This window comes from Microcaecilia unicolor, chromosome 11 (assembly GCF_901765095.1).
Source record: "Microcaecilia unicolor chromosome 11, aMicUni1.1, whole genome shotgun sequence".
In the NCBI taxonomy this organism is placed as follows: Eukaryota; Metazoa; Chordata; class Amphibia; order Gymnophiona; family Siphonopidae; genus Microcaecilia; species Microcaecilia unicolor.
In genome coordinates this window covers 72264311-72277365 of record NC_044041.1, presented here as the reverse complement: position 1 = coordinate 72277365, position 13055 = coordinate 72264311, and the positions used below count along the sequence as shown (strand labels likewise).

General features: G+C 51.0%; 1 protein-coding gene across 4 annotated transcripts in view; it reads left to right on the top strand.

The window, feature by feature from the left end:
- LOC115480692 (transducin-like enhancer protein 2) overlaps positions 1-13055 on the top strand; it is a 64117-nt gene that overhangs the window by 25800 nt on the left and 25262 nt on the right. For 3 of the 4 annotated variants that reach the window (XM_030219537.1, XM_030219535.1, XM_030219539.1), the window contains one exon: positions 10379-10532. In XM_030219537.1, coding sequence (XP_030075397.1) covers positions 10379-10532 — 154 coding nt within the window. The remainder of the gene's footprint in view (positions 1-10378; positions 10533-13055) is intronic. The other variant, XM_030219536.1, reaches the window with a different exon arrangement.

The window sequence follows — 13055 nt, the reverse complement described above, 5'->3', positions numbered from 1 at the left end:
GAAATCAGGAGACGAAAGGCAAATTTTGGTTCCAAACAAGGCAACTTTATTGCTAGCAAGTGAACAGCACCGAGTAGCCTCGGGACACTGTGTGTCATAAATCATCTGACGCTTACATTTATACTTCCCTACTGGGCCTGCGCATTTGGCCCCTTACACGTCATACCTGTCATGCGCAGTAAACATTTGTAGTTCTTACAGTACAAAATTGTAGTCCCAGTACGTACACACGTCATAACACTGAAATGATACTGGCAAGAAAAACGAAACTTAGCAGCTTATTCTGTACACACACAATGCTCCTTTCTAGCACAGGAGATAAGGTGCGGCTCAGGAATGCAGGGGGGTGTCAGCACCCTCCAAGGTCGCCTATTCAGATGGCGTTGCTACGTGCAAGCTGGTCTTGTATAGGCCTTGCAAACTACTGTTACAAGCTATATATCTAATAGCCCTGCATTCTGTCTGTACATTAGTAAACAGCAAACTTGTCTTGTTAGTAAACAGTAAAACTGGATAAGGCACAAATGTCCAGTGCAGTAATAAGGTGTGGCCAAACAGCCAAAAGCAGAGGTAGAATACATAAGTAAAAGTCCATCAGTAGGCACAAAACATGAGGTTGTCCTGTTGCTCAGTAGTATTCAGGTAGTACCGGCGTTCCACTCCTTCATTCCCCCCTTTTGATACTTGAACATCCATTCTGGTGGAGAGTATCACCTCCATGAACCCTGAAAAGGAAAGAAAGGACAAGGATAGTTAGCGAGGGAGGCAGCAAGCGAGCCCTAAGCCCTTGCGCAGCCGGTGGTTGCTTCGCCGGGGTTGAGACGGAGGGCCCCTAGTGGAATCCCCCCCCCTTTGTAGCCGGTCTTTTGCTGGCACAAGGGTGATGGCCCATTGAGTGAATCAGGGGGTTCAAAGTGCACATCAGCCACAAGGTGCTTCATCGTCAGCTTCATCAGACTGGGGAATGGGGGAGTACATCTGGAGAGCCATAAGTTGGGCAGCAGCACGGCGGTCAGCGATGCTTTCCATGGTGGAGCGGAGACACCTGAAAACTAAGGGGAGAGACAAAGGTATTATTAGGCAAGACAGCAAGAACAGGCCACCCATGACGAGGAGGCCTTGCAGGCTCCCGGAGGTTGGGAGCCAGCTGGTGAGGGAGGAAGTCCAATCCCACGCACTGTTCCAGGTCTGGACGGGGACGTGGGCTAGTTTGACCATCCGGTCAGTTATCTCCCTGATGACATGGCTCTGGTCATCAATCTGTAAGCAGCAATTACTGAGGTTAAACTTGCCACACACCCCGCCCTCCTGGGCTAAGAGGTAGTCAAGAGCCAAGCGATTTTGGTAGACGGCGGTAATGAGCTTAGTGTTCTGTCGAGCTAGGATATTGAGGGCCAGGGCAGAATCGTTAGTAAGGATTTCGAGTACGGCCTGTAGGCGAATAATGCGATTCAGCATGTAGATAGGGGTGCGGTACCCGTATGTACCATCTTCAGCCCATGTGGCCGGTCCATAGTAGTGAATGATACGTTCAGGCGGCCACTCGTTGTCCTTCCAGTCTCCAATCTGGACTTTGGGCTTGATGATTGGGAAAGACCGTTTTCGTCGGGTAGGGTTATCCGGCCCCTTTTCCACGTATAGGGGGATACCCAAAGTTTCGCCGACTTGTATGGGCAGAAGGAAAAAACTAGGTCGGACCGTGCCCAAGAGGCAGGTACCGTACCAGCGGGTCGGGAGTTGCTCATAGGCCCTGCGTCCGCAGATATAGTAGTAGCCCGCCGGGGCTACCCACTTGAGGGAGGCGTTCCCTCCGTATGTCCATGTCGTGTTCAAGGTGGGTTCTGTCCAGATAGGCTCCGGGGCGGGCAGGTTGTCCGTTTGCCACCAGGTCGTCCGGCTGCCATTATACTGAAGAACCCCCGTACAAGCAGAGTCTCCCACTGGTACAGAGTAACGCTTCGATGGCGCTCGACTAGCGCAGAGGGTACCTATGATATTTGTTCTCAGGGCCCATTCGTACGGCTTCGGCCGTTGGGGAAAGGTAATGTTAGTGGTGTTGAGTGCATCCCATGTGTGTTGTCGGATCTCTCTCGCTTCCCAGGGCCATTGTTCACCCATGTCGGTGCCTCCGCAGACGAAACAGTTTGCAATTCCGAGGGAGAGGGCGATGTTTTCAGCCAAATTGAGGAACATATTTCGGGCTTCTGGGGAAATGGGGAATTTAGTCTCGGTCTGCTCAGCACGAGCAATTTCATCAAATACGTCTTGGTAGCCGACAACAGTAGTCTGGTAGTGCGTAGGAGGCTTCGTTTCGAGACTCTGATATATGGTAATATATGTCAACGGATCCATTCCTCCGCCGTCAATGCCGAGGCCCCACGTTCCTCTCCAGGGCATGTCGTGTCCTCGGATGGGCCAGTCTAGGGACACATAGTTACCAGAACCTCGACGAAATTCGCCCAGGCCGGCGCATCCGGCATATCCTCCTCCCGTATAAGCACATACTCGGTCCCAGCCCGAGGCTCGAGTGTCGCCGGCGCATGGGAGCCACACCCACGGGGAGCAGCATCTCATGTCTGGACTGAAGGGGCAGACATACTTGTGGTCCTTAACGTATGCCTCTCGCCAACTCTGGCTACCACACTTGCGAGACCAAGGGTGCTTGTCCATGGCGGCACAGACGTCGAAGGTGAGGGTTGCTACAGTTTGGATGCCACCGACAAGGAGACGAGTGGAATTAATATAATACAGAATGCCATCTCCCTCGACTCCCGGAGGTCCGGCCACATACGCAGGGAGTCCTACGCTGAGGGTGACATTGTAGTATCTTGGTTTGGTAGGGCTGTGGCAGATAGTGAGATTTCCTTGGAGGCATCTGTGGAACTGTTGGAGGCCATTCGGAGTGATGAGGGCACAAGTCGGGAGAAACTGGCAATCGCCTTCCGGGGGCTGCGTCTGGTGAATGACGGTAGTGACTAGGTGATATCCTCCCTCTATACGGTGGCGCACGAGGCGCAAACATTCAGTGCAATTCAGGCTCAAGGGGTAATAGCTCGGGACTGAGCAAAGGAGGAGTAGTAGGCTCAGCATCATATATGCGGTGGAAGGTATCCGAGCCTTTGCAGCAAGAAGATGATAAGGCCCACGATTATGGCTGCGATAAAGAGAGAGCCAAAAACGCAGTGGGTCCAGAAACTGAGTTCCTGTTGCTGGGCAGGCATGAATCTGGTGGTTCACGTCTTTCTTAGAGTCAGCCGTAATGGAGCGTCAGGATGTTGGTGCGCAGTCCAACGCTTCAGGGAGCTGCTAGTGGGAGCAGCAGGCTTCAATCGGGTCCAATGTATCCACACTGGGCTTCCTGCAATTTTAACAGCGGTGGAGGTCGTTAGGAGAACAAGGGAGGGCCCCTTCCATTTTGGCTTTAGGCAGTCAGATTCATCCCACTCTTTTACCCAGACCTCGTCTCCCACCCTGAACCTGTGCGTAGGATTGGTGAGGACCAAGGGAGCTACTCTTTCAGTGTACTGCTGGATGTCTTGCACTACCTGGTGTAAGGCTCTCATCTGTTTCACTAAGGAACTCTCACCCTGTATCTGCAAGGAGTCGGGAAAGGAGGGTAGTGGTGGTGGCCTAGCATACATCATCTCGTAGGGAGTAAGGCCGGTAGCCTTGGGGGTACACCTAAGATGCAGCAAGGCCAGTGGAAGCAGGTCGGGCCATTTGGCTTTTGCTTCTTGGCATAGCTTGGCTAGCTGGTTCTTCAGGGATCGGTTAGCCCTCTCCACTACTCCACTACTTTGGGGTCTCCAGGCACAATGCAACTTCCAATCGAGGCCCAGTCTGGTACTGAGCTGTTGTGTTACTTCGCTAGCGAAGGCGGGACCGTTGTCAGAGTTTATTTGCTTGGGGAGGCCGTATCTGGGTAGGATTTGATGAAGCAGTAGGGAGGTAACTTCTTTAGCCATTTCCGTTCTAGTAGGCTGGGCTTCAATCCATCCGGTGTAGGTACACACGGCGACGAGGATAGCTTTGTAGCCGCGCGCCGGGGGCATGTGTGTGAAGTCAATCTGGCACACGTGGAAAGGGCTGGTGCCTCGGAGAACATGTCCTGGCATAGGGCCGGGCCCCGTTCGAGGGTTGTTCCGGGCACAAGTCGCGCATCGGCTGGAAGCGTTTTTGGTCCACAGGGATAGTTTGTTGATGTAGTAGGTCTTCTCAAGTAAGCGCCCCAGGGCGTCCCTTCCCAGGTGGGTGCGGTCGTGAGCCTCCTTGGCCACCGTCCAGGCCAAGGCTTCGGGTATCCATATGCGCCCATCCTGTAGTATCCACCAGCCATTGCGTGACTGTAGACCCTCTTGTTGGGCCCATTCCGTTTCTTGGGGGGTGTAAATAGGGGTCTCCGTAGGGAGCTGGACGACGAGTGCGGGGTCAGGAGGGTGAGAGGAGTAGGGGAGCTGACTTGCCCTTTTTGCAGCGTCGTCTGCCCGCTGATTTCCCCGGGCGATAGGGTCCGTTCTTCCAGTGTGGGCCCTGCAGTGCATCACAGCCACCTTCTTCGGCTTCCATACCGACTCGAGTAATTGGCAGATCTCAGCGGCATTTGCAAGTCCTTTCCCTTCTGCTGTCAAAAATCCCCTCTCCTTGTACAGGGCTCCGTGCACCTGGAGGGTGAGGAAAGCGTATTTGGAGTCGGTGTAAATGTTAACAACTTTTCCTTCAGCCCACAGGAGGGCTCTGGTGAGGGCGATTAGCTCCGCTTTCTGGGCTGATGTTCCGGGTGTCAGAGCCATAGCCTCGATCACATGGTCCTCAGATACCACCGCATAGCCAGCTCTTCGAATTCCCTCTATCACCTGGCTGCTTCCATCGGTAAAAAGGGTGATGCCCCCTTGCCAGGGTTGATCCTTCAGGTCAGGTCTGCTCGAGTGCACAGTGGCCATTACCTCTTCACAGTCGTGGAGTGGTGGTTCAGGGGCCGGAAGGAGGGTAGCAGGATTGAGGTTGGTCGTGTCCAGGATCCGCACCTCCGGATTTTCGCACAGGAGGGCTTGGTATTTGACCAATCGGGAGTTGGTCATCCATCTGGGTCCGTGGCTCTCGAGTAGGCCGCGGATGGTGTGGGGTGTGGTCACAAAAAGTGTTTGGCCGAACGTGAGTTTATTGGCCTCGTGTATCAGGAGACAAGCAGCCGCAATGCTTCGTAGGCAGCCCGGCCATCCTCGTGCCACGTTATCCATGCTCTTGGAGAGGTATGCTACAGGGCGTTGCCAGGTACCGACCAGTTGGGTAAGGACTCCAAGTGCCAATCCCTTCTTTTCGTCGATGAACAAGTAGAACGGCTTAGTCACATCTGGCAGTCCGAGCGCTGGTGGGGCCACAAGGGCCTCCTTGAGGTCCTGAAGGGCTTTCAGTTCGTGTTTCTCCCACTGGAGATTTTGGCCCTCGAGTTCAGGTCCTTTCAGTTTGGCGTACAAACTGTGGGTCAGGATGGCAAAATTGATAATCCAAATGCGGCAATATCCAGCGGCTCCGAGGAGTGCCCGTAGTTCCTTCTTATTTGCAGGAGTGGGTTGGTTGCGGATGGCTTGGGTTCGGGGGATACCGAGCCTTCGGGTTCCTTCTCGGAGGCGAAACCCCAGATACTCGACTTCGATCTCGCATATCTGCGCCTTCTTGCGACTGGCCCGGTACCCCTGGGCTTCCAGGGTCTTCAAGAGGTAGAGTGTAGCTTCAGCACATTCGGTGTACGTTTCACGGGCCACCAACAGGTCATCCACGTATTGGACGACCGGCCCATACTCGTCCTGATACGTCTTCAGGTCCTGGGCGAGTTGGTCGCCGAAGAGGGTAGGCGAGTTCTTGAACCCCTGGGGAAGACGGGTCCATGTATATTGCTGCTTGGTTCCCGTCTGCAAGTCTTCCCACGTGAAGGCAAACAACTTCTGGCTGTCGACAGCAAGAGGGATGGAAAAGAAGGCGTCCTTCAAATCAATGACACTGTACCACTTGGTCTGAGATGGCACTTGGGCTAGGATGGAGTATGGATTTGGTACGAGGGCAACTATGTCGGCTACCTGGTTGTTGACTTTCCTCAGGTCCTGGACGGGTCTGTACTCGGATGTTCCTGGTTTCTTAACGGGCAACAATGGGGTGTTCCATGCGGATCTGATTGGTTTAAGGACTCCCTGTTGAAGGAGTTTCTGTAGATGTGTATGCATACTATGCCGGGCTGCATAGGGGATGTGGTATTGTCCTTGGTTGACAACTTGAGCATTTGGTTTGAGCTCAATCCAGATGGGGATAGCGTTAACGGCCAGTCCGCCGGGGTTCAATTCTGCCCATACATCAGGCACTTCATCCATTATGGCTCGCCTCTGCTGGGCGAAAGGGGTGTTCTGGTCGTAACGGCAGTCGCCGGGTCCTACAGTTGGGGGAACGTGTAGTCTCCATTCTTCTCTTACTGGACAGATAAGTGTCACTGGCCGATCTTCAAAGCGAGCTTCCACTTCACCCGTAGTCTTGAACTTCAAGGTGGCCTGGAGCTTACAGAGTAGGTCTCGACCAATCAAGGGGACCGGGCATCCAGGGATGTGTATGAACTGATGGGACACCATCGTCCCTCCGATCTGGACTTGGCGCTCTTTGAGGAGGGGCGCCGCAAGGGATTTCCCGGAGGCTCCCACAATTGGTATAGTTTCTTTCGTGGCTGGGGCTATGGCTGTGGTGATAACAGATCGCTGGGCCCCTGTGTCTAGTAAGGCCTTCATAGATTCTGTCCCCACCCGAATTTCCACCAGAGGGTCAGTGGGGACTCTGCCCTCCCGGTTTCTTCATGCTGTGCCGTCTCGGGTAGCGTCCACAGCCATCTGCCATTCCCTCCGGTCATCCCGTCCTCTCTCTCTTCGGCCCCTTCCACGGCCTCGCCTAGGGGCCCCCGTGCGGTCGCCGGTCTCCTCCTCTCTCTGCCGGTCCCATGATTCCTCTTCTCTCGGGTTGTCCCGTATCTCCTCTGGACAATCAGCCCACCAGTGTCCTTCTTGTCGGCAATTTGCACACTGGTTACGCCCTATGGGGGACCGCGTTCCTCTTGTTCTCCTGCCCCTCCCCTTTGGTCTAGACCTCATTCGTTCTTCCAGCACCGTGGCCAACACATCTGCCTTCTCCCGCATCCGTCTGGTCGATTCCTTCCGGGCCTCCACCTTCTCCTCCTGGTCGCGATATCCGAATACGCGATCAGCTATAGCTTTCAGTTGGCTTAGGCTCATCCCTTCGAACCCCTCCGTTCTCTGTAGCTTTCTTCGTATATCCGGTGCTGACTGGCTAACAAAACTCATAACTACGGTTGGGAGGTTCTTAGGGTCTTCGGGATTTATCGGGCTGTGCCTTCTGAATGCTTCCATAAGTCGTTCAAGGAAGTCCCCTGGACTCTCGTCCTTTTGTTGGACTACACTGTGGATTTTTCCCATGTTAGTAACCTTCTGCTTCCCCTTCTTTAAGGCGGCCAGGTACGCCTGTTGGTATCGGCGGATAAAGGTTTGGCCTTCGGCGGTTCGGTAATCCCACGTGGGGGCAGCGATGGGCGCCTCCGTTTCTAGTAGGTTCTGTAAATTGGCATGGGCCGGATTCGCATCCCGGATGGCTTGCTCCATATTTTGTTGTAAAAGGCGGCGTTCTTCAGAGGTCAGGATGTGGGCGCTCAACTGCCTAAGGTCGGCCCAAGTTGGATTGTAGCTGTATATAATGCCTTCCACCAGCTCTATCAGCTGCTCGGGTTTCTGGTCGTAGGACGGCCCATGGAATTTCCAGTTATACAAATCGGCACTTGAGAAGGGAACGTGACTATAGACTGTTGATTCGATGGGCTGGCCCCCCCCCTCTGCCGGGTTAGGGGTATAGGTGGTGGACTGTCGGACTGGGAATAAGTGAGAGGTTCCCCCTTTTCGGCTGGACGGAAGGGCCTGTTGCGGACTCGATTGGGGGAACTGAGTAATGTTCTTCACAACCCGTGTACTCTTCCGTTTGGTTGCGAGGCCAGGTGACTCAGGTGAGGCTGGGTGGGACGTCTCCCCGGCATCCGACTCTGACTCGGAAGTCTCGGCGTCAGCGGGGCCTTCTGCTAGGCCCGTAAGGTCAGGGTACATAGGAGCATAGGGCGGCGGCGCAATGTCGTCTTCGTATGCCTCCGCCGTAGCAAGTATCGGGGCTTTTGGAGGCTTCTTCTCGGCCGAACCCTGAACTTTCCCTGCGGTTTTCTTCGGGGGTTTTTTCCTAGAAAGTGTGTTGGTAGTACTGGGCGTAGTTCCTGCCTTGACTCTGGTAGCAGGGGGCGTGGTCTCAGTGGCTTCAGTGCTAGGGGCGGTAGGCCGTATGGGGGCGGTCCCTGCGGCCTTCGGGACGGCAGCGGTTGCCGAGCTTTGGAGAGCGAAGGCATGGGTCGGCAGGGTTCTAAGTTTGGTTTTCCGGCCTTTTCTCTGCTTCACCAACATAAGGGCGGCCTTTTCTACCTTCCGTTGGGCCCAAGCCGGCGGATCCCGGACTACATCCAACCACGCTTCTATGTATGGAATGTCCTCGGGACAGCCGGGGTTTCCCTCAATTATAACAATATTCATGACCGCCGCCACTTTTTCATACTCGAATGACCCTTCCGGGGGCCATCCAGCAATTCCTAGCCCTGGCCACATAAATTGACATCTCTGTATCATCCCGGCCCTGCTACATTTATCTAGGTCGAACACTTCGCTAAAGTGTTCCGTCATTAAATCTAACGGTGAAGACCCACCCCCGCCCATCCTAACCTGAGTGCCAAAGGACAGGTGACGGACAAAAGGGGAAAAGGGGGGTGGAGGAGTAAGGGGTCTCGTTCCACCAGACACAGAAGGGTCAACACTCGGCCTGACCAGGACGCGGTCGCCCGGCCTGGAACTGCAAGCCCACTCACACACTTTCATACGCCACAAGAAACCCCCCCGTTCGTTCGCCGCTCGGTTTCGTCGCCGGAGCCTAGTGAGTTTCGGGACCTAGTCGGATACCAATAGTCCGTATTAGTCACTGGCTAAAAGAGGGTGATCACGCCTCTTCTTCGGTCCTTACTGGGCCGGTCACTACGTAGAGTATACTCGCCTGTCCGCCGGGGTCGCAGGCCGCGCCGTCGTGCGCTTCTCCCTGAAATGGAAAAAGGTGCCTTGTCGGAACCACACAGCCCCCTCTACAGTCAGGCGGAGTGGATCGGCCCTCCTCCGGGAGATGGACGCTGAAATCAGCGGTGGCCACTCACCACCTCCTCGGGTGGGAATCGATGACCCGATCCGACTGCAGTGGGGGAGGGGAAGAATATAATCCGATTCCCCTTTCTACTTCTGTCCCATCTGGGTCGCCAATGAAACAGGTGGGAAATCAGGAGACGAAAGGCAAATTTTGGTTCCAAACAAGGCAACTTTATTGCTAGCAAGTGAACAGCACCGAGTAGCCTCGGGACACTGTGTGTCATAAATCATCTGACGCTTACATTTATACTTCCCTACTGGGCCTGCGCATTTGGCCCCTTACACGTCATACCTGTCATGCGCAGTAAACATTTGTAGTTCTTACAGTACAAAATTGTAGTCCCAGTACGTACACACGTCATAACACTGAAATGATACTGGCAAGAAAAACGAAACTTAGCAGCTTATTCTGTACACACACAATGCTCCTTTCTAGCACAGGAGATAAGGTGCGGCTCAGGAATGCAGGGGGGTGTCAGCACCCTCCAAGGTCGCCTATTCAGATGGCGTTGCTACGTGCAAGCTGGTCTTGTATAGGCCTTGCAAACTACTGTTACAAGCTATATATCTAATAGCCCTGCATTCTGTCTGTACATTAGTAAACAGCAAACTTGTCTTGTTAGTAAACAGTAAAACTGGATAAGGCACAAATGTCCAGTGCAGTAATAAGGTGTGGCCAAACAGCCAAAAGCAGAGGTAGAATACATAAGTAAAAGTCCATCAGTAGGCACAAAACATGAGGTTGTCCTGTTGCTCAGTAGTATTCAGGTAGTACCGGCGTTCCACTCCTTCAATTCCATGGACAGAGACTGGAGGCCTGGCCTGACTTTCTGATGTGTTCTGGTACCTGTTATGCTGATTGCAGGACTACAACTCCCACAATGCACTGAAATGCTAGGCATGGCCTAAAGTCTCCAGAGACTGGGTAACATCACATTCCCAAAAGGGAATCCCTGTAGCACAGAGCAGACATGGGGTTATGAGCTGTTTGACCATGCTAGCCATCCTAGTGCATGTTTGTTCCAAGGGCTGAGTAAACCCGGCCTTTCAGCAGAATAGAGAAGAATGACTGCCTCTCCTTTTATAACACTCACTTATCTTTCTTCCACCAGCAGCAACTCCAGCACCTCTCTCACCATCCCACTGCTTTCCCAGTGACTCCTCACTCTTCAGGCATGCAGCCTGCCACTGGGACAGCCACCTCTGGGTTATTGGCATTAACAGGGACTTTGGGGAACCAGTCTCAGAGCACCAAGGAGGAGCAAGGTAAGACTTAATGGCTGGGACAGCAGGGAGGATACTAGCCAAGGACAGTAGAGGTGAGCCTGGAGGCAGGGACAGCTGGAAAGATACTTGTTTAAGAATGCATCATTTGCTCAGCTTATGGGATCAGATCATTTTACAGGTTTGAAACAAATTACATCTCTGTATCCCAAAATATATTTATTCAGATTCCCAGGAACATAGCGAAAAAGTGTCAGGCCTCCATGGGAGATTGCTGGGGCTTGCTCAGTAAGCACTGAAGACTGACCAGCTGAGTGTGCCAGCAGTAATTCTAGAGCATGAATTACTAAATATCTGCTGGCATGTGCTCTGACACCAATAACAGCTGTGATCACAGAGTCTGGGTATGTATGTATTAGAATCAGAATTCTGCCTGTGTGTATCGGACACCAGAGAGCACCGAATGTGTGTGTGCAGCTCTGTCTAGAAAGACATAAGAATATAGGAAAAGCCAAGCTGAGTTCAGACCAAGGTCCATCAAATCCAACCTCCTGTCCCTGACACTGACCAGTCCGAGTCACAAGTTCCTAGCAGATTCAAAAATATCAAATGTTCATAGAGATAAGAAATGGCTTTCCAAAATGTACCTAGCCAATAATTTTTTTTTTTTTTTTCCTCTGGGAACTTGTACAAACCTCACTATGTTAGTTACCTTGACCACATCCACTGGCAATAAATTCAACAACTTGTAATTGTGCACCCCGTGAAAATATGTCGACTGATATTCAGCCGGTGAAGGACAGCAGTTTTTGGCTGCCACTGGCACCAAAACCGAAAATTCAATGCTGAGCTCTGTGGGGCCTTCGGCATTGAATGTATTTATTTATTTTTAAGACAGCTAGTGCATAACCAGTAAAGTTCATATTCAGACCTAACCGGCAATGGGTTAGCGCATAAAGAAAGGGTAGCTAGAAGGAGGGGCCAAGATGGCAGCACGCACTGAACACGCTTGAGCTCTCTCGTGACCAGCTACTAACAAACTCATTCTTTGAAAATAACTATGCCCCATACCAAAAGAAAAGGTTTGGTTAAGGCTGGAGTCCCGTCAGCCAGAACTTCTTCACCATCGCAGCTGACCATTGAGAGGTTCGCGGTGAAAACGTCTGATCAAAAATCCGGGAGGAACCCTGCTGTCCCAGGAGGAGGAGGAGAACCCTGCGACCTAGGGCTGGATGTTACACTCTCACCCCCGGATTTCAATCCACCGCCTCCGCCCGCAGCTTGCCTGTCCCAGCTGAGGTCGTCGGAATCGGAAGATGGCAAAGATCGGCCTCAGGTAAGAGGCTCTGTAGACAGGAAGGCTAGAGGAGGTCTGGGGCCTTTGAATCCCCACCCATTGTTGTCATCTAAACCGGAGCCGGTTACATTGGAGAGCATTTGGCATGCTCTCCAAAACCTTGACATTAAACTGACTAATTCTATTCAAGATATTTTTACTCTGGTAACTACGGTTGATACACTTTGTAAATCGTTTGAAAAAACAAAAACAGATTCTGCTAACCAAATCTCTGAAATAAAAGAAGAAGTGAAAAAGTTACAAGACCTTTCTTTGGAGACGATAAAAGACAAAAATGTAATTCACAGAAAAATCGAACAAATTGAAAATTATAATCGTAGATTGACTCTTCGTTTTTTAAACTTTCCCAGAAATTTGGTGTTTACTCCACTTGAAGTCATATCTGGTAGAAGTTTTGAATTATTCTTCAGACCTTATTCCTCCGATTAACCAAATATATTGTATTCCAACTAAAAAGACTCAAGAGGGAGGAATCATGGATATTATACCGCAACAAAAAGAACAAGAGAAATATGATCTTAATTTAACGGAAATTCTAGAATCTTCCATTACTGAGGATTCAGAAGGAATGACTTTGTTAGTTTCATTTATATTTGAACAAGATATGGAAGCTGTAAAACGTATGTTTTTCAAGAAATCACAAGTATTATTCTATGGGAAAAAGATATGGATGTATCCTGGTGTTACTAGACAGACACAGGAAAGGAGAAGGGCTTTCATAGCTTTAAGGAAAGAGACACTAGAAATAGGAGCCTCTTTTTATTTAAACTACCCATGTAAATGTGTGATAAAATATCAAATGTTAAAATATATTTTTTCTTACCAGAACAATTAAAAGCTTTTCTTAGTCAGAAAAAAATATGTGAAGCTTAATGTCAAATATAAAGAGATTGAGATATAGATAAGATTAGGTGTAGCGTGCAAAGCTAAATAATTTCTTTATTTTTTAATTTCTCTCCTAAAAATGTAACCCCTCCCTATAATGATTGTGGTCTAAAGAGGGCAAAACACTTTTTCTTTGTTATATTATTGTTACTATCTCATGGAGTAAATTTCTAAGCCTGTATTACCTATTCAAGTATTGTACTTGGTGAAAAATTTTATAAATCAATAAAAAAAAAAAAAAAAAAGAAAGGGCAGCTATTTATGTGCTAAACCTAGCTGGTTAGGTGTGAATATTGGGACTTAAACAGACTCCACCCCCCCCC